Raw genomic sequence first — 22118 nt, 5'->3', positions numbered from 1 at the left:
AAACCGTGACACTGTGCCGCATGACTGAAGGGGTTTATTTTGCGATAAGGTCCGGCTCGCTGCACATAAGTCTGCTTATTACACGGCTACTTACTAAAGAAAACAATGATTTGACCAAAAATATAACAACAAATAAAAAAGTAGCCATGTACTAACTTCTGTTTGGAGCGACTGTTCTCCTGCTCTCTTTCATCTATTTGGAATTAATCTGATCCCAGTATAAAAATGTATCGCGCACACAATACTTTTTGCACCGCAACGTCTTGAATTCCCACCGTAGAGATTCCAAGAAAGTGGAGTGTTCAAACAGGGTGAATGTGTGTGTACGTGTGTGCATGTCTGCGTGTATGAATGGATGTGTACGTTGCTGCATTTGTGTGTGCATATGAATGTGTATGTGCATGCATGTAGGTGCGTGTCTCTGAGGGTTCCTGAGAGTTTTTGAGCGGACATGCCATTGCATCTGCGTATTGTGGCATACATGTGTGTCTGTTTGTACAGGGAGGGAGCTATGGAGAGAGAGATGTGGGAGGGGGGGAGGGGAGGGGAGGGGGCAAATGGAAAAATCTGGAACACAGTTTGTTCATTGACCCCCCCCTCTTAGGTACAGCAGTGCCCACGGTAGGCACAAGAGACCCGGTTCAGAATGCTGGATTTCAATGTCGGCCGAATATGTCCAGTCAGTCTAATGAACTATAATTGGTTCCAGGTGCACAAGTTTGTCCTGATAACATGACAACCCATGTTCTCCACAGAACCAGTTTCAGTTGAACTCCTCCCACCTCCTCCAAATTACCATCTTCTACCATACGTGTGATTGACAGAGACAATGACCCCGTTGTTCTTCTTGGTCATGTTCTTTTATGCTACAAGGTGTTGTTTGCTTTTTGACTAGGTTTTATGGCTCTGTCTTTTCTGTCTGGAAGCCTCCAGTTGTCTTAATTGCGGTGTGTGTCTGGACTGCAGCTGGAACGTAAAGATGTGTCAGGGGACATAGCAGGTCCAGATAGGAAAGAAGTGTGGTGGGCGGAGCTCACAAACCTGTAACTAAGGCAGAAGAAAGCTTACAGGGAGGTCAATTTATTCCATCATAGTGTCAATAGAATATCCTGGAGTGAATGGTGAAAACTTTCCCGACATTGGGAATGTCCTGGGTCAAGGACAGCTATTTGTCCTTGTAGTCGCTCACTCACTCACGATCACACAGTGGGCCAACCCGCCTGCGGGCTTAATATCAGGCATATGGCTGTCAGGTGACCTCTGGGAAAGAGGGGATTTTGGTGTCCTTCTGACTGGAGTTCCGAAAGGCCCTCGCAATTGGGTACAGTAACGTTTTCCCCGGAGTTTGTGACCTTCTGAGTTATGTCGTTTTCGAAGAAGGGCCCCTCGCAGCTCCAGAAGTTGGTCCAGAAACCATGGCAACACATGTTATCTACCTAAACTTCACTAGTTTGAGTTGAAAATAATCAACTCCCCAAACGTCCCAAGAAACATCTTCTACCGTGTGATAAGTCAAGCCAATGACCAAGTTTACAGTTCATAGTTCTAACCTTTTTCATCTTCTCCATTAGAGTCCATAGAAAACATGTGTCGACTTTATTCTGTATTTGTACTTGGCTGGTTTATTTTCTGTCTGCAGGCCCGAAATGCCGTGCTTTGCTTCTCTTGTGTGATGCTTCGGCGCTCTTGTTCCGATCATTGTTCGGAACCATAATCAATCACTTATTGAGTGGGTGATTGATGTTGGCTCAACACTGCTGCGTCAAGTCACATCAGACTTGTTTAGGGTTAGAGTTGCCCTGACCTGCCTTCTGGCTCGGCTGCCAAGACTGCATTGCACCAGGCAATCAGAGCCAATCAACACTTACATAGGTAGGTGTTAATCAAGAGCTCCTGACATTAATATAATATTAATATTATAATTGTTTTGGACTGAAGCCTCGGCAAACATGCAATAAGAGAGGCAAAGAGAGAATAGCAAGTCCACACACACACACACACACACACACACACACACACACACACACACACACACACACACACACACACACACACACACACACACACACACACACACACAGGCAAACACACGATAGGTAACAAACAAACACAGGTAGAATCACATGCCATGTTTATGATGTGACAATATCCCCCATAGGGAAGGTGAGCCAGGCATTTCTACGGACTCTGGAAAGGCTGTGAGGGTCCCTTCTACAAAAAGGACACAACTTACATGGTCTCAAACTCTGGGCCAATTATTGCTGTACCTAATTGCGAAGGCCTGTCAAAACTCAGAATCCCCCCCCCCTCCCCTCTTTCCCAGAGATCAGCCATGTGCCTGTTATTAACGCGCAGGCCGGAAATCCAACTGATTAATTGTTAGGGAGGGAGTGAATACAAACAAACAGTTAACCTTTCTTGACCAATAGCATTCCAAACGTCAGGAAGGTTTCTCATGTCTCCCTGGGCTTTGGTATGCCTTGGCCACAGGTACGTGAGCTGGCACTCTGCCCATCTCATCCCATTCTTATCACTTGCTAGATGTCGCCCTAACGCACCTTTAAGCACCAGCTGCACTCCATAACACACACACACACACACACACACACACACACACACACACACACACACACACACACACACACACACACACACACACACACACACACACACACACACACACACACACACACACACACACACACAAAACACAAAACACAGCAATTAAACGGAACGGGGGCTTCAAACTGAAACAGACGGAGCCATAAAACCGCGTCAAAATGAAACGGCGAGACACTTATTGGCAGGGGTCTCCTCACTCTGAGCCAGGGTATTCTGGAGAGCACACAGGCAGACTGCGTGGCGGAGTATTCCGGGGATGAGATTGTGATGTGGTTAGACTCCAGTCTCGATGCCCGACAGGATCTTACTATCAATTTACAGTCTGTCTTCAGAGGATGCCATATGTAAAGATAATTACATCTTATTTAAAGACTTAGTAACCAGCACTATACACCAGGCAGACAGGCAGATATTGGCTTATAAATTATAAGCATAGGGTATAAGCTGGATCCTATAATATCTTTATCTATGTATTAGGATAGGCTTGTAAAAACGTTTTATTTCACTTGTCTTCCCTTAAGATACAAATGTATTATTTCCCTTGAAGATGTTGAATATCAGCAGCATCACTACTTCTTTTAGTACATATTCATATAGAAATATGGTAAACACTGTTTGTATTTGATTTAGCATTTAACACTTGTCTTTGTTTATCCCCGTTTAAACGGGTGTGGTTTCTAAACAAGCCGTAACGGGTTTCATCCTCCCCCGTTTCCTTTAGCTCGTTTGAAGACAAAAACACAAACTTGTTCCTTTTAATTAAACTGACACACGTAGCGAACAAGGCCAGACAGGCAGCAGCCCCACAGAGTGATAGTCACCGCGGCAGACCGAGCGACAGTCAGATGGACCAGATCATCCAGAGAGATAGGGTCCAGTCATGTGTCAGACACCTCCACCCAGAGCTACCTTTAGCTCCTGCAGAGAGAGACGGAGAGAGACAGCGGGACCGAGCGCCTCACCAGGTATCTCTCGTCGTCCTTCATCCCCGGCGTGCGGATGAGGTGGTTCTGCTCCCCCCTCCAGTCCCCGAACCGCCGGAAGAAGTAGTTGGACAGGAAGCGGTTGATCGGGTCCCGGATTATGTTGATGTAGACGGGCTCCTCCACCCGAAACCTGGTGACAGAGGACGTTCGGTGTTCGATATCGCTAGCCTCATACATTATACATACATATATCTGTTTACATACATAAATATATCTATCATATTTGGGCCAAATTAAACTAATTCTGCTCTCTTAACTTTGCTGATTCACTTCGCCTCATTGGCTATATCCTAAGCCAATCGGAGTGCTTTTTACATTCCATAATCACTAACATTATTCCATAATCACTAACATCTCTAACATTTATTTGGCTTAGGCATTTTTTACGCTAAATACAAGGTGAACCTTAATGCATGTATATGCATTAAGGTTGTCATCGTATATGCATAGACGTCGTCATCGTCTCGCCGTCCCTCCCCGTTCTGTGATTGGTTCCCTATCTCAGGCGAAAATCGGATCCATGGAATCCAGGCTGTTTAGAATCAGAATCAGAATCAGAATCTCTTTATTGTCATTGCACAAAGTGCAATGAAATTGGGTTAGAGGCTCTCAAAATAAGTGCTTTTAAAACAAAAACTAAATGAGAAAAGTTTTTTTGTTTTTTTTAAATAAATATAGAATGTTAAAGAACTCGGCGTGAAATGAAATTCAGCCTGGGTATACCCAGGCTATAATACCGTTGGGAATTTGCTTAGATAAATGGAGAACTTGGGGTTTGAACTCTAGATTTGAGGAGATCTGAAGGATGAAATTAATGGCACAAAGAAAACCATTACCTGGTGAAGTTGAGGAAGTGAACGTGCCGCGTGTAGAGGAACGGCTGTGGCATGTTGCTGATGTTCTTTATGAGATCCACCTATAAATACACACACACACATACACAATTTATATTCGACATTCAACAGTGTATTTGGGAACCAAGCCAGCTACCAAACACAGTGCAGAACTGAATATTCAGCAGGCTTCTGTGGAAAGGGTCTTAGTGGGAAATGTTTTGGTGAATCCATCACTTGTTATTTATCTTCATTTCGTTTTTTCTTCAAATGTCGAGTGAGCAGCAGCAGATCTATCTCCACTGTAGGGGCCAGTAGGACACGTCATGGTGGAAAATCAGGAGGCTCTGGCTGCAGCACTGCAGTGATAGAATGTAACTCAGACCATATGTCTCCTTTCAGCACTGAGGGGATATGGGGATGTGGAGGCTGAGGAGGGCTTACTGAAAACATTTAGAAACACACCATCCATGTCAAAAGACGCCGTCTGATTCAATTTCAGATGTCAGAATGATCGTTGTAAAATATTGTGTCTGACAGGTTCTTTGATTGTGGTCACGACTATTTCTGAGAATTTTGCAGAAATGGTCCCTAACAGTTTTTAGTTCCTCTAAAATATTTAGGAGCAATTACAAAGAAGTCTAGATTTTTTTTTTTGCTATAGTTTCAGATTTTACTCACTGTAAATATCCCAGCCTCATGAAAGGTCACACAGTCTGAAATAACTCCACATCTAACATTCTACGTCTTTTCTTCCCAGTTTTTTCCACCGACAATTCCAGGAAACTCTTATGGAAGACAAAGCTATCCCGGCTTTCCAGGTTTGGGAGGCGGGACCTGGCGCCACCCAGTTAGCCAATCAGGTGAGTCCTTGGAAAAGATACTAAGTAGCTGTTTGACGTAGCAAAGCCGAATATACATTTCTACCCAATGTTATTTCAATTTTGCCCTATTGTATCCAAGGCCCCTACAACTCATGACTATCACCACAAAGACAAATGCTCGAACACTGTTTGCGGATGACATCAACCGTGGTATTCATAATCACAGCAAGCATGTCCACAAAGGCTAAAATAATGGCAAAGGCCATATAATGAACAGTCTGGCCTATTTTGCCACCACAAGACATTGTCTGGGCGCCAAGCAATTCATTCATTTAGTTTATTTCCGACATTCATGAGTGACACACTCAATCACAAAGATGACACACACAGGCCCTGTCTTTAAGTCCCCACGAGTCACCAACCAGAAGCTGAGTCACCAACCAGAAGCTGAGTCACTTTGGATGCATATTATTTCCAAGAGCGTTACTGGCACTGCTGTACTGATCAGGAGCATTTTTGTACTTTATAATGTGTGCGGGTCACTCTTACGTCATAGCAGGACTATTCAGAAAGAAACTCTGATATTTGAGCGTGTTTATGTACACAGCCCGGTGCATCTATGGCTCCCAGTCAGATTTGGGCTTAACGCGACCCCCTGCCCCACCAGCTCCCCCCCCCCCCCCCCCCCCCCCCCCCACCTCTCCAAACTCAGTACATTTCCACAAACTCACTTACTGAGGGAGATGTTTCTCCAAATAACTGAATGAAAAACCGATGAAATCAATGAATAGTTTCTCAGTGCGTGGTTTGATTTAGTTTTTGTTGTTTGTCCTTTGAAATCCTTTTCGGGCTTCTTTTCATTTATCACACAGACCACAACCGTTGTGCCTCTGCCATTCACATACCGGTACCACGTGCATGTGTGTATATATCCGTGTGTGTGTGTGTGTGTGTGTGTGCGTGTTCCAGCGCGGTTGCACCTCCCCTCCTTTCCCTTTTCAGTCCGTCTGGAAAACGGTGGGGGTGGGGGGGCGGAGCGGCGGCTCAAGGGACTGAGGGAAAGTGAAGGACGGTCTGGGATTCCTAGCATACCAGCGCTACGCCCCCTCCAGCCCCACCTCCACCTCCACCTCCCCACCGCCGAGCCCCCAGCCCACCGCTCTAGCTCCACACACACAGAGGCTCATCAAAGGGGAGACGGAGTGGGGGGGGGGGAGCTGGGCCCAGGGGAAGCTCCTGGCTGCTGCCCTCGCCTTCAACTGTCGCTCTCATGTGAGGCGGGGTAACACGACCAAACCCAAACGCGGCCAAAGAAGCTACAACCGAAATGGTTTGAAACTAATTGAATGAAAAAAAACATCCTAAAAAATAAATACACTTGACAAACAAAGCTAAAATAAATACAGATATATCAAAACGAAACAACAAACCCAGAACTAGAACCAACGACACATGGGGACCTATTCTAACGGTCTGAAACAAAGTGAGAAGCGCCAAGCGCAAGTAGCTTTGTGGGCGGTTCTATGGCGATGTTGCTAGTTTACCGGCTCATAAATGACTCTTGCGCCCGGTGCAAATCTAAAAAGGGTTGGTCTGAAGTAGCCTAACTACCGGTAGGTGTGGTTTGGGCGTAACGTGCAATAAACCAACGAGAGTGCCAGCTCCCATCCCCTTTAAGAGCCAGGAGCGCATTTGAACCTGACGAGTTGATATTATGACGTTTTTTTTGCAGTTTGCGCGTTTGCATTCTCCGATGAGACAGATGCATGACCACATGAATTTCAAACTTCAAATGGCTCTGTTTACGGCCAAGTAATATGGCCTAATTCACGCATGGAATAGCGTTTTCTTCCACAACTTCAGTCCTCAAATAAATTTCAAAGAAAACTCAACACACATATGATATGCGGTAACTGTGGTTCGATTTAATGATGTACGCAATAAATTAACAAACATTGTTTCTTACCAGTAATGTATGCATTATCGTTATCGACTTGTGTTCCTAATATGCATGTGTCCCCCCTGTTAACATACATTTCCATGGACTGTATTATGTGTTACGTGTAGTTTGCGTGTGTTTAAACAGATGGACGCACATACGCGCCCGCATTCATTAATTATTTTACACATACACACACGCGCACCCGCAATCATTCATTCTTCGTAACACTCACTCGTGGTAAAACAATGTTTTCAAACGATCCAATACTCATCAATCCTAAAAGGGGGGGCTTGTATACAATGTCTGTGTCAAGAAAATATGTGTTTGCTGTACGGTGTTTGCAGATGCATTGATTTAAAAGTACAACTTATCACCGCTGTATCAGCTGTTCTTTCCCAAATAATTTACCAAGAATGTGTGGCTAGGTACATTATGCATGGGCCCTTAAAATAGCATCTGAACAACGCGCCACTGACTTTAAACCGGGTATTTCCTTGTTTGTGGTGCAATTGTTTTCTGAAACTGCAAAATAGCACCAGGGAACGTTTGCGCCAGAACACGCCTCCTCCTTCCGCCGAACCGCCCCTTGGGGCGCAAGATCATTCCCTAATTTACCGACGCATGGTGGTGGAGGGAGTAGAACACTCTGCGCCAGTTGCAAACTAGCAACGACACATGCGTCAGTGTAGAAAGTAAATTGCGCCGGATGCAAGATTGGGCCCCTTATTCTTCTATGTTCTTCTCTGTATCTCCTTACACCTGACTGCTATTGACTGTGAAAACCAGAATGACTTCATCAGGGCCCTTGCGCGCAGGTCATGCAGTGATTTGTTGCGTGTCGGGCCCCTCTGAAATATGCACAGTGCAGAAGTTCGCACAGAGTGTACGAACTGCGTGTCCACGCCCGTGTTGGGGCCAAACGGACACTATAAACAACACGGCCATGTCATTTCACATGCCACTGATATGTCAGACACATGCCACTAACAGTAGATCTGAGCTGCGTGTTGTTCACTAGTGACTCATTGAGTGGTTGAGGACGGGCAAACTATGTTTGAAGCAGTTGGCCCCCAGGGCCAGTGACTCAGGCTCCCTGGTTCACAGGGGCCCGTTGCGGCACTGCATCTGTCCACCAATAAGGATGTACATTCTAACCCTTTTACTGAAAGGGGAAGCGATTTAAAAACACCGAACCAATTGTGTGGATGCACCACCGAAACACACAAAGACGGCCTGTTTTCGAAAGAAAAAAAAGAGTCTCAGGGTCCTGACACTATCAGTGGCCCCCAAGATGGCGGCGGGACTCTTCCACGTCTCGACGCAGCGTTCCAGCTGAATGAGGGAGCTCCACTGTTCGTCTGATGTAGCCCCAGCAGAAGGCACCAACTCTGGGCCAACTCATTAGCAGATGGCTGGGCCAGCCAGCAGGGAGAAAACCCACGTCACGCCACAGACAGCGGCTAGAGGCAAATGAGATCCCCTGGCTCTATAGTTAGCCAATATTGTGTAGGGATCTGCATAAATCAACACACACACACACACACACACACACACACACACACACACACACACACACACACACACACACACACACACACACACACACACACACACACACACACACAGCAGATAGGGTAAACAAGCACTCGAAGGACCATTTGAAACACAGAGACAAAAGACCCCCAGGGTTCCATACAAGCACTCCACAGCACATGATCCTAACTTGTAAACATGTGTCGATACAGACACAAATGCTTACATGCGCGCGCACACACACACACACACAAGCACAAGCACACATGCATACATATGCTCAACACACATTCACTCTATCACACACACAGTCTGTAAGGATCCCAGGGCTGATTTCATAGCGACGGTGACGTTTTGAGGATAAATACGGTGTAATAGCATTCCGATGCGGTGCATGAGAGCCAGCTCTTCATGGTTTGATGAATGGGTAAACAACAAGCTGTTCCAATATTAGCTCTGACTATTCACATCACACCCGTTGGCCCAGTGGTGGCTATGCATAAACATCCATCTAACGGGGATCCGCAGACATTTATGGCTGGCTAGCTAGCTACCTAGCGCGTGTCTGTCATAAATGTCAGTCAAACACGGATTAATGTTGCACTGGTGCCTCCGGGGTTGAATGACAAATGACAATCGGTTCCCATGGTCTATTATTACTTTTAGTGGCTTATTGGTAACATGTTTTTGGAAAACATTGTTTACAGAAAACATCCCCATTGGGGACGGCATCAGAGCATACAGACGGTTATGATTATCTGCACTGCATAAGGCCCCGGTGCTTCCCTTCATTGTTCTTTGAGAGCTTTAAACGAAGGCAGCTCCCCCCTCTATAAAGCCTCACGCTGAGATCCCTCTGATGCTCAAGGAAGCAATAAAACTGAGATTCTACATGGGCTGGCCCAGCCCAAAATGGAGAAGCAAGTAGCTAGGGCCAAATGGATCCAATCTGTTACTTATTTGCTTACACACAACAAATAATACCGTCGAAGTTGAAGGCCACATTGACTATTTTGTAATTCACTTATTTTGTCAAAGGTTTTAAGAACTTTATTATGGGAACCGTTGCACTTTTGCACTTATTATTGATGCATGTACTACAATCTCATCATAAATCTCACAAGGTCGATTTCCCACCACACCTTGCGCAAAGTAGCTTGGAAGCGCAATAACTGCCTCCAGTCACTGTACTTAAGCCTTACTGACTCACCGGCGTGGGTGATATGTGGGACGAGCTGAAGTGTATACATTTCCGCTGAGTGAGGACATTGATTTCTAACCCTGGGGTGGGGACCCCACTTGGAACTAGAGATTGCTGGCTTATGAGCTGCAGATATTTCTGGGCCTGTTTTTTTTTCAAGTCCAACATGTTTAAAGGCCAAACGCCCTCTTTGTCCTGGTCTGGCTGCCTAGTGATCCACAGCCACAAACCAAAGAAGGCTTTTGTTTGATTGGGTTAAAACGATCGAGAATCAGAACAACAAGGTGAGAAGATGTTGAGGCGAGTCACAGTAACGTTACAGCGGGGGGCCACACCCACCTGTTCGTGCTTGGTGAGGCGGGTCCGGTTGTGGATCTCCGAGGAGACCAGGTTGAACTGGTGCTTCTCCGACAGCAGCCGCAGCAGGATCAGCACCGTCCGGCTGCCACACTTCCCCACCCGGTTATACACCACCTGACTCGGGAACGGCAGCACCTGGACGCACGCACACACACGCACACACACACACACACACACATGCACACACACACATGCACGCACACGCACACACGCACGCACGCACACGCACACACACAAATATCAATCACACAACACCAGACAAACAGAGAGATAAAAGGAGGGAAAATGAGAGCTCCACCAAATGAAATCACTTTGTATCTGTTACCTTTAATCCCTGCAAGCTTGTGAGATGAATGTGTTATACAATGATATATTATACAGAACACATTGGATGATGCATCATTTTTTAATTCATTTCATTTTGTTTGGCAAAACACTTTCTTTGTGTTTTGTTGTGCAGGCCACCCAGCGATGAAGTCTAAATAGTGTGAGCCTTTTGGAACCAACGGAACGACAAATAGCGCGATGGAGGCAAACACAGAGGAATGAGTTTGAGGACGATAACAGCGATTTAAATTGTGTAAGAATATAACTATGACCTTCTTTCTCCAACTTATTTCCAGTTCTAACCTGCCTAATCTGCCGTTAACCTCTGATCTGTTGTCGTGCATTCAGCCCGAGGGGCATCACACACACACACACACACACATCCCTATGTCGTTAATGAGACGATATGACTCAATGTTTGCGCTGAATAGATTTTAGCATTGACGAATGCCTTTGTTTTGGAGTCATCAAACACCCCCCCCACACACACACACACATAGTGTTTCACCATTCAAAGCATGTGTGTTATTGCTGTCGACTTAGGAAGGCAGGGCTGATTCTACATGTTTGAAAAGGAGGAGGAGAGAATGTGTGGGAACAGGTGTGTTGAACACATGGTGGTTGGCCAACCAGCCCTAAGCCGCTTCTTAGAATGACCAGCACTGTCTGCTTTCAGTGTGGACCAAGGAGGTTAGTTGAGCCATGAGAAGTAGGATGCCTTGGGCAGAGGAATAGAGCTGTATGCATGTGTTTTGATGTTTTTGTGCCTGGATTACTGCTATATGATGAGCTGATTGTGTTTTTGCTATTGACGGACCTGAATGAGATTTATGTAACATGTAACTCTGCAGCAGAATGAGCCAATGCTTTCTCTATGGGACTGTTTGTTGATGGATAACAGAGAAATTCTGTCTGCACCGTTTCAGCACGTCACATTTGGAATCCACCAAAAACCGTTGTTGGACCAAGATATAGTTATCAATGACATGTTCCCTATAGCCAATCAAGCGCCGACAAAATAAAAAAAACTGATGCAAAACGTTTGTCAGACTTTGACCCGGCGCGCCAACGCCTTGCCAATGTGGTCAACCGCACTGACAAGAAAAACATCAGACGTTTGGAAGTAGGCCTATCATTAAATACATAAGAAACAAATGGTCTGTGACAGCATCATTCAAAAAGTATAGTCTCTTGCAGCGACGATATTAATAGCAACCAATCTTTGGGGAGACCCGGTATGGGTGGCTTTAACCGACTGGCAGTAGATTTACTGACTGCTTACACTCTTGACTGTTTAACTGCTTTCGGGAAGGAGAGGCTGGGAAGGCCAGGGGTTAGGGGGCCAGTGCTTGACCCTTTCAGACAGGTGTGTCATTATCTCCCATGTATCTGATCCTGACCTCGGCTGGGGCCCTGAATCGATGTGTGTGTCCCTGCTAGTGGGAGAGAACCCGTTTATGCCATCCTAGTATTTGCATGTGTTTTTCACATTGACATGTAATGTATTTAGCAGACGGTTGTAGCCGAATTGGCTTTCAGGCGTTTCCTGTGATTGCTCGTAGCAATCACTGTGAGTGAGTGTTTGAGGAGCTACGTTCAAACTTTCTATCCCACCCTCGCAGCAATCCCAGCTTGCTAAAACAAAGTGCACATCTCGCTGAAGTCTTAGCGGAAGTTAGGGAAACTTATGCTTGAAGATAGGACATTCTTTTAGCAATGAAGAGAGAAAGCTGAAGAACAAACACCAAACTATTCTGATGAGGGCGTGCTATCTTTATGTCATCACAGATTTCCTAGAGTGCGTGTTTGTGTGTACGGGTCTCTGTGTACGTGTGTCCTAACTTGACCAGAAATTCGTCATTCTCAGCCCCCCCCCCCCCCCCCCCCAACCCCACCCCCCTGTGATGTCCTAATGGGGGAGAACACTATCAACCAAAGGGTGAATAAACCAACACACAACCATATTAGATCAGGTTTTTTACTTGTTTTACTTTGTAGTTTGTTAAGTTAATGAGTTGAATGCTGGGAAAAGCGTAGCAGACAGTGAGCTGTTTGTTTGCCTAGCCGTCTGATTGCTGCGCAGCCTGCCAAGTCCCCACAGACTCATCGGCCAATCACAATAAAGCAGGCTGATGATAAACATACCGTGTTCGCAGGATAGCACTTCCTGCTGATGATGAAAGTTAAAAACTCTAAATTCAGCCCGCTGTGTGTTGTAGAGTAAAAAAAAAACTCTCACTCTCTCTCTGGCCTTACGTTAACCGAAGTTTCTATGTCATTTTATTTTGTGTGCATTTGTCTGTTTGTGTGTGTGTGTGTGTGTGTGTGTGTGTGTGTGTGTGTGTGTGTGTGTGTGTGTGTGTGTGTGTATGTACTGTATTCATTTCTATGATTAGTGTTCTGTTGCACAATGTGCTGTTTGACCCCAGGATTCTCTCAACATCTAATAGCTGTGGGACATAAAAAGTTGTTCCTATAAATATAATGGGCTTTTACACACATCTGCTCAAGTTTTTGGTTTGTCTTTTTACTTTTAAAAAGAAGTTAGCGCTTTCAGCTAAAGTATGAGCCTAGGTGTCCAGAGGAGATGACGGGGGCTCAAGTTAATAAGCAGCTATTGAGGCATTAAACATCTAGTGAGAGTTAATTTAGTTCTTATTTGGCTTTTATGTGGCCATGAACAGCTCCATAGCTGTGATATTTAATTCAGATGGCACCTGCTTGGACTTCCAGCTATTTCCCCTTGTCAAGCGGTGAGCCTATGGCTACTGTTCCAGGGGAGTCGGCCAACGTAGCTGCAGACAATAGGCACTCGTGAACAAACCCACTCCAGGCAGCCGCACAGACCGTCAACAAACCAATTGTCGGCAAACGTTTCTTTCCGAAATGTAAACTACTGCTTCAGTCAATCCATCAAAACTCAAAGAGCCTGAAGGAAACGGTGGATTAAACACAATGATTTAATAAGAAGAGTTAAACACTGGCTTCAAATAGATCAAGATTCAAGCAGGCCCAAACAAAGTATCGAAAGAAAGAAAGCATTAAAGAGAGCAGAGACATGCAGCTGGCTGAATACAAGGATCCTGTGTCAGCCCCCTGTGTGTGTGTGTGTGTGTGTGTGTGTGTGTGTGTGTGTGTGTGTGTGTGTGTGTGTGTGTGTGTGTGTGTGTGTGTGTGTGTGTGTGTGTGTGTGTGTGTGTGTGTGTGTGTGTGTGTGTTTTTTTCACTGGCGCTCTGAATCCATGTCTGGTAGAGATTGAGAGCAAGTTCGTACAAAGTTCCTTCACACAGAGCAAACTCCTGTCATCTTTGGTCAGAAGTGACTTGGGTTGTGCGGTGGGAAGGGGAGGGGGCTCGGAGGAGAGCAGATAGATAATATATGTGGATAAAGGAGAGCCGTAGCATTTAAAGCTAAGGAAAAAGAGTGTATGGGGACTGGGGGGGGGGAAACAGATACTCACTCTGGCTACTGGCGGTCCGTGGTCATCCTGGAACGTGGATTCACCTGCAGAAAAACAGAAAGGAACATGGTATCAAAGACCTTGCAGTACAATTCTAGCTAAATACACTCTTTAGTAAAACTAATTTGATTGGTAGTGCTGCTCAAATGCGGTTCATTGAACTTCTAGCTTCAACAATAGCCCAACAAACGGTCAACAGATATCAAACTGTGGTCTTCCACCGCACCCCTGCAAATCGATGTACGGGTGTGACACAGAGCACGGATGTGTCAATCCACACAGCGGGACTATCAGACCCCTCGGGACCCCGCACAGGGGGGAGGCCCTGCGGCTCGAGGGCCAACGCCAGCTGCTGAATCGGACCAGACTCCACTGTTCACTTTAAGATCCGAGCCCCTTCCAACTGTAAGCAGATAGCCGCCCCATGCTCCCTCCTCCTCCCCCTGCCCCCCGCATCACATCCTACTTCCCACTGGGCTTTATCTCACAATCACCCAATGCTGAACCTCACCCCAATCCCCCCCCCCCCCCCCCTCGCCCACACACACACACACACACACACACACACACACACACACACACACACACACACACACACACACACACACACACAGTGCCACTCTCTCTGTACAGCTGCACACAGCGCTGCTGTGGATGTGAATGGAGAACGAGTTACGGTGCATTTATACAGTATATCCACCACTGTGGGGGGAGAGGGAAACAATGGGTCTCTTTCAAGGACCGAGAACCCCCCCCCCCCGCCTCGGCTCCCACCAGAGGATCTGGGCGTTCTTTTCAAGCCTGCGCCTTTTCCATTTGAGTCAAATGTGTGTGCGGACTCCAAGCATGCAGGCCCTTTCTTTTTCAACGCTAAGCCTGTCCAGACACACTGACACGCTATACTTCTCACCACCACTAGGAATGCAGAGAGAGAGAGAGAGAGAGAGAGAGAGAGAGAGAGAGAGAGAGAGAGACAGACAGACAGACAGACAGACAGACAGACAGACAGACAGACAGACAGACAGACAGACAGACAGACAGACAGACAGACAGACAGACAGACAGACAGACAGACAGACAGACAGACAGACAGACAGACAGACAGACAGACAGACAGACAGACAGACAGACAATGAACACATCAGAAGAGAATGTATCATTGAGGAGCAGAAATAGGTCCTGCCAGAGGGAAAGTTCGAGATAAACATCACACACACATATATATTACCAGACGAATTGCTTCCCTTCTCTGGCAGAGAGAGCTTTCCTTGCGCCGCATGGCCGAGGGGAGCTGATATATGACCATTCTGGTAGCACATTGTAAGACTTTCAAAGCACTGTTTATGCTCCCCGACTCCATAGTTGCGGCTTTGGCCTTTAGGCAATTAGTCTTGCACTCTGAGCCAATCTGCGGCGGTTTGGCCTGCTATCAGCGTCACACACACACACAGACACTCTATACTTCTACAGTAAGTGAACGGAGCACGTGCGTCGTGCATAATGAGGGTCAAGTGCAATATATAAAAAGTTGACACGCCGATGCTGATTAATTCAACAGGTGTTGAGTGTCGATGAATGGAGCCAGCTGCACTGCAAACACCCCCTTAGGTGTTCACACACACACACACACACACACACACACACACACACACACACACACACACACACACACACACGCGCGCGCGCGCAACTGGGGCCAGTCTTCCGGAGGAGGAATGCCGAGGGCGGCTCTGGCGTGCAGATTGCGGCCAAGCGTTTGAGGTCGTGGCAGGACGGGGACCCTTGCTCCCTCCCCTTCTCCTCCCCTCCACCTTTTCCTCGTGCTCCTGGCTCTTCATCCATAATGGAAGACCCCTTACTTTCTGCATACAAACACCCCCCCCCCCAAACCCCACCCCTCTTAGACTGTTGCACCTTGGAGGAGGAGGAGGGGGGGGGAGTTAAGTGTTCATTACTGTTTGTTTTTCACTTAACGTCCTTCTTCTCTGTTTTAGAATGTGAATAAAGGCATCACATGGCTTTATCGACGTTTCATATGCGACCCCTGTAGGTGCCCCCATAGGCTTTCAAGGGGATCGGATTAATTCCATTACTGAATACATTGGCCTGTTAAAAGAATAGACAGCAGGGGATACGTGGATGAACTGCTTATGACCGGTGAAACAGAAAAAACAGTTTGAAGCAGAAAGAATAGTTTCACTTTATCGGGACATGGTGTGCTGTCCATGAACTCCTCCAGTGTTGCCTTGGATTTAACGGAGACAAAGACAAATCCAAAGCAGTGACCTGGTGTGAATTAAAGTTTATGGCCAAACCAACTCATCCCACTCCCATGAGACGGTTCATTGTTGAACCCTAATGGAAAAGTATGCGACTGTAATGGCCAATCCCGGATGAGGGATTGCTCACTATGGCCTCCAACAGAGGATGGTTCCAACTTACTGTGTGTGTGCACGTGCGTGCGTGTGTGTGTGAGTGTGGGGTTTTACACCCAGTAACCCCGTCCAGTAGGTTAGACAGATCAAGTCTGATCGGTCTTCAAATCTGTTCCGAGTGGTTTAGCACATGATTTGACAACATGATTAAACTGAACAAAGAATTGCTACTGTCTCTTACCTACTGGCCAATAAATAGGTGAGGAACTGATAGAATACTTTGGATTAACCGTCTTCAGTGTTCCAACCTTCTAGAAATTAAGGAAATGTTCAATCCTCTTGTAGTTGTAGTTGATTTGTGAAAGTTGATCTGCAATTGACTAATGAGACTTCACCGAATGTCAAATACAACCAAGTATTTTATATATCTGATGATTTATTTTGTGCGAAATGGGTGTTTGTGTGTTTGTGTGCGTGTGTGTGTGTGTGTGTGTGTGTGTGTGTTTCTGCGGATGTAACGTGCCTTGTGTGTGAGGGTACTGCTAATTGGAGTCATGAGGTGTGCATACACATGTAGCTAATTAGTTAATTGGATTAGTGTGTCACAAGATCTACCGACCAGCTACTGGCAAAGGTCTTGGCACAGTTTGTTCAATTCACCCAATGCATGACAGGCCAAAATGTTTAACAAGGTTACACTTTTTAACAAAAGTGATGTTTTATCCCTTGACATAAGAAATTCAGAGGTCCTAAAAAAATTGCTAGAACCAACAACATCCAATATGTTCCATCTTAATACTAAACAAAGGGAGACATTTAATTATGATTACATGATACACCGAGGCAGAGAGAGAAACACATACTTTGATTCAACGCGAGTGCAGTGAAACTCCTATTTAAGGCCTCAAAACATTCTTCAGTGGATTTATTTCTCCTTGTCGGCAGTGGACTCCCCAGTCAGGAATGCTACATTACGTTCGTAAACATGTATTTAGAACGTGGCGTTTCATATTCCGTATGAAATTGGTGTCTGGGCTGAGCGAGGGTCAAGGAAGAGACATATCCCAGAATAGGTTTGAGATGCTGCAGACAATAAAACACACACACATACAGGAGTAGCTGTGAGGGCTGCAGGGCTGAGAGGCAGAGAAAAGGACTGTGGTTTCTATGGCCCTGCGCGAGGTGGAAGATTCAGAGCATTGTGGACAAGTGCAATGAGATGATAGGGTTTCTCTTCACCTCTCTGATGATTCGTTTGTTAACCATATATCTTTATCGTTTGCATGCGTGCCACGCCACGGTGTGCGTGTGTGAGGATGTGAGTGGGATCACATATTCTTAGCCGTGTTTGTAAACGATACAAGTGCAGCCCGCCCCAGCTGTGTGTAACACACCCAGTCACACATCAACCCAAGCCTATAGTTTAACATCTGACCGTGCTATATTACAAGCCTGGCTCTACTAAAATAGAGGCCATATGCAAATGAGGTAGTCGGTGAGCATAAACATTTGATGTGGTTCTGTGTGTGTGTGTGTGTGTCTTTGTGACCATGAGTATATGGATATATGTATACATTTTTTGTGGACGCTGTGTGCACGTAGCTTTGCATGAGTGTGTACGTCTGTGTGTGTGTTCGTATGTGTATGTGTATGTGTGTGTGTGTGTGAGAGTGTGACAATGTGTGTGCATGTGTATGTGTTTATGTGCATGAGTTTGTGTGTTTTTGTGCATGAGTTTGTGTGTGTGTGTGTGTGTGTGTGTGTGTGTGTGTGCGTGTGTGCATGTGTGTGTGTGTGTCGTGCACATGCGTGTGTGAGCGTGCGTGGGTGCACGTTTGTGTTTCGTGCACACGTGTGCACACTTGTGGGAGCCCATGCGTGTGTGTGCACGATCGCCGTGCACACCTTTGTGTGTGAGCATGTGTGCATGCACATTTGTTGTGTGTCTTGCACATGTGTGTGTGAGCGCGCGTGTGTGTGTGCGTGCGTCGTGCACATGTGTGTGGCACACGTGTGTGGCCAACCAAAAGCCTTTGATTCCAAGTGCGGGAGTGGCCCCCTTCTATTAAGACTGGTGGCTCGAACCATTTCACTAATTACAGAGGGGGAGCCAGGCTAAGGGTCAGGGTATCCACCCACTGTGTTCTGCTCCACGCTTCCCTGCAGCCACCCTGCTGCAGTAGCGGTCTCCAGGGTCGGCCCTCCCCCGGGGGGATATAAATACAAGCCTCCGGCCTGGCGCTCTGTTATTGCAGGTGCCCTGAGGGCCCCGGGGGGACCCAGGGCCGGACGGCTCAGCGACGCACGCAGACTCCGGAGCCCATTCCATCGATTCTCCGCGTGAATGAAATGGTGTGAATAAAATGCGAAGAGAGTGGCGGCGAAACCACGGTGCGCATACAAATAGAAACATGTGGAGCCGGTGAGTAAACGATGAGGTGTGTGAGCCTGTGTTGCTCGCAGAAGCCCGGTGGGGGGGGGGGGGGGGAGGGGGGGGGGGGGGGGTGGGAGGGGGGCAGCATTGATGGGGCTATAAAGTGCAGAGGAGGTGTTGGAGGGAAACACACTCTGTGGCTCGCAGAAGGGAGAGAATAAGCAAAGGCTGTCTGGAGGAAAGGCAGGGATGGAGGGAGGGGGGGTGGAAGAGACACGGATGTTGACAGGCGCTGGTCGACCGAGTACCTCCCTGTTCAAAGTTGTAGAGTGTGATTCCCATCCCTGAATGATGCAGGCAAATATAAATACCGTTTGGGGTGTCAGCAAAATAAACTAAATCTACTTTGAGTTCCCTGGAAAAACCCGTTTGGAAACGCCGCAAAATACCAGCGGCAACAACAACAACCACCGTAACTAGCAGAAACGACGGTTTGAAAAACGGTGGAAGGCGAGTCTCTCTCTCTCTCTCTCTCTCTCTCTCTCTCTCTCTCTCTCTCTCTCTCTCTCTCTCTCTCTCTCTCTCTCTCTCTCTCTCTCTCTCTCTCTCTCTCTCTCTCTCTCTCTCTCTCTCTCTCTCTCTCTCTCTCTCTCTCTCTCTCTCTCTCTCTCTCTCTCTCTCTCTCTCTCTCTCAGGTCGCCTGACGCTCAGACAGGATGAGCCGCTGAGCAAAATCAGCGGTCGGGAAAATTGAATTGAGCCGAGATCAAACGGATCACACGGAGCGAGCCCGGATGAGGCCAGGGCCGGCCAAGCCACGTGAGGTCTGGTGAACTCTGTCACCCCTCCGACAGGAACCAAAAACCAAAAATGTAAAAAAAAAAAATGAATTCCATAAAAGCCCTGGCCTGGAAGAGCAGCCCACAGAGGTGGAGTTAGACTCAGGGCTGGGTCCAGCGCAGGGTCCAACCCCCCCCCCCCCCCCCCCCCCCCCCCCCCCCCACGGTCTCTACGGTCGGGGCTGCTGCCAGCCAGCCGGAGAAGGACCACATTGTGAGACACTTTCCCTTTTTTGTGTCTGTACGTGTGTGTGTGTGTGTGTGTGTGTGTGTGAGGGGGTTTGTGCGTAATCCATATAGTTTAGGGGGGTACACACTGTACTGCTTCCAGCTCTATTCCAATGCGTGCTCTCTCTCTCAGGCTCTCTCTCACTCTTTTTAGCACAAATTTTTCCATTGAAACGGATCCACAATTTTTGTTTCCTGGGATCTGTTGCACTATGACGGAGGGGGCTCAACGAGCAGGACCAGAAACGGCAGGGGTCAAACACAAACGCTGCTCAAAAATAATGACTCTTAGATATTCCAACGCCAGTGAAACAAGGGTCAGACAGACCATTTAGGCTCCACAGTTTCATTCCTCGTTATCATTTCCTAGAGCAGGTATTTTTTAGGGGAAATGGCATGAAAGTAGAAAAGGTATAAAATATATAAAAAAGCTGGATTTTGGTAATTTTTTTGAAATCTATAATACTGCTCTGCAGTCTTCTAATTGACTTCCATTATACAATATAATGAGGGAAAATATATCTTAAAAAGTACATATTTGCCATATGCATTTCTCCAGACATATTGCCCTTGAGGTTGATACATGGGAAACTGTAGGAGACCAGTGCAAAATAATAATAAAAAGACCCACGCTTATTACAACAATAAATAATGATCATTATAATAAGTGTTGCTTGCATTGCAACCACACTAATATTATTATTTGCAAATAATAATTACAATAAGAGTGGCTTGCTTTTGCAACCACACTTACAATGAGTATAATAATAACATACTTTATCATAGTGCTTTGTTTAAACAACTCATTTCCTTATCTACCATGCAAACCCCTAAGCCTCCTTAAGAAACCAGTTAAGGAGGTTAACCCAAACCCTAACCCGTTTGAACGGAGGCTGTAAGCTTCCTCTGCCTGGGTAGTTACCTGAAGTCGCACAGTGTGGCGGGTGCTTCTTTTTAACTTGCTGCGGCTGTCCGTTCTGACTGACCAAAGACCTTCCCGGCCAGGCAACCATTGAGTCTTCAACGACAAAAAGAGTACAACAGTCACCACACAGGTTAATGTTCATCACTGAGACTTCAATGAATGCTAACAGTGACAATCTTGAAAAGCAGCTGCCATCAAAATCTCCCATGAACCGTATGAATCCACACACCTCTCCCCGGATGCTAAACACCAGCCCAGATGTGCAGCCAAGTCTCACCAGGCCTCACACATGCATGGTGAAAATTACAAGACGCGGTTATTTTCAGTTTTGACGGCATTGCATGCTTTCCACGTTTTAATGCGACTAATAAGGCACAGCATGCACATGAGACTACAGGGCAATAAGCAGACATCGCCTTGACATATTGTCCTCTTCTGATCACTCACCAAACGTCTGAGATGTTGCTATAACGAGATGTACGGTTGAAAGAAGATGAAGTTAAGTTATTATTGCGTTTTCTTACTTTTCAAAAGTACGTTGTTTCCTGAGAGCATGAACCAACGTCATAAACGTCCAGCCTGTCATTGAGTGGAAAGGGGCAGCATAGACGTCCTCACTTAGCGCTGAGCCTCTATCAACAGTGCCACTCCGCTGGCCCCGAGCCCTAACCCCCCGAGCCTTATTCCCCCGCTCACTGAAATGTTGCTTTTAGTTGTCCACAACACAAGTTCCATTTGGTTTCTCAATGGGCTGCCCGGAGCTTTTCCATTCTGTCTTCCCTTTCATTGACATCCATCTTCACTTCCAGCCTTCACTTTTTCCAGCCAACTGGCGTTCAGAACCAAGATGGCGGCGAGTTGAATAAAACCTATTGGTGCCATGGCGTTCTCCATGGCGCCCGGGGTTGTCACACCTGCCTGTCGGTTAACACATTCTGGGCGATGATTGAGTCCCCACAGACAGTTTTCTGCTATCACCGCTGTCTGGTCCGATGGGCGTGGCTCATGGCTGCTCACTGTTGGGTTAGATTCATAATGCATGTCTGACCTTCTCTGCTGCCACTACATTACCTTCCAGCATCTTGAAGCTGATTGAAAATGGTTGCAAATAGTCAGGGGTCCCCCCCCCTCGCCCACCCACACACACACACACGCAGAGACGCACACACTCTCCCTAAATATAGCACACACAGACACACACGCACGCACACACAGACACACACAAAAACTCAAAATATATACAAACAACTAGACCAGAAAAAGTGCAGCAGCAGGGACACACACACAC

The 22118-nt window shown here is 46.6% G+C and overlaps 1 protein-coding gene across 2 annotated transcripts in view; it reads right to left on the bottom strand.

Annotated features, from left to right (window-relative positions):
* usta (uronyl 2-sulfotransferase a) overlaps positions 1–22118 on the bottom strand; it is a 56433-nt gene that overhangs the window by 10232 nt on the left and 24083 nt on the right. The window contains exons 2-6 of one of the 2 annotated variants that reach the window (XM_030344818.1): positions 20828–20923; positions 14090–14133; positions 10281–10436; positions 4445–4524; positions 3585–3738 (exon numbers count right to left, since the gene is read on the bottom strand). In XM_030344818.1, coding sequence (XP_030200678.1) covers positions 3585–3738; positions 4445–4524; positions 10281–10436; positions 14090–14133; positions 20828–20923 — 530 coding nt within the window. The remainder of the gene's footprint in view (positions 1–3584; positions 3739–4444; positions 4525–10280; positions 10437–14089; positions 14134–20827; positions 20924–22118) is intronic. The other variant, XM_030344819.1, reaches the window with a different exon arrangement.

This window comes from Gadus morhua, chromosome 21, assembly GCF_902167405.1.
Source record: "Gadus morhua chromosome 21, gadMor3.0, whole genome shotgun sequence".
NCBI lineage: Eukaryota > Metazoa > Chordata > Actinopteri > Gadiformes > Gadidae > Gadus > Gadus morhua.
This window is presented reverse-complemented; position numbering and strand designations above follow the sequence as displayed.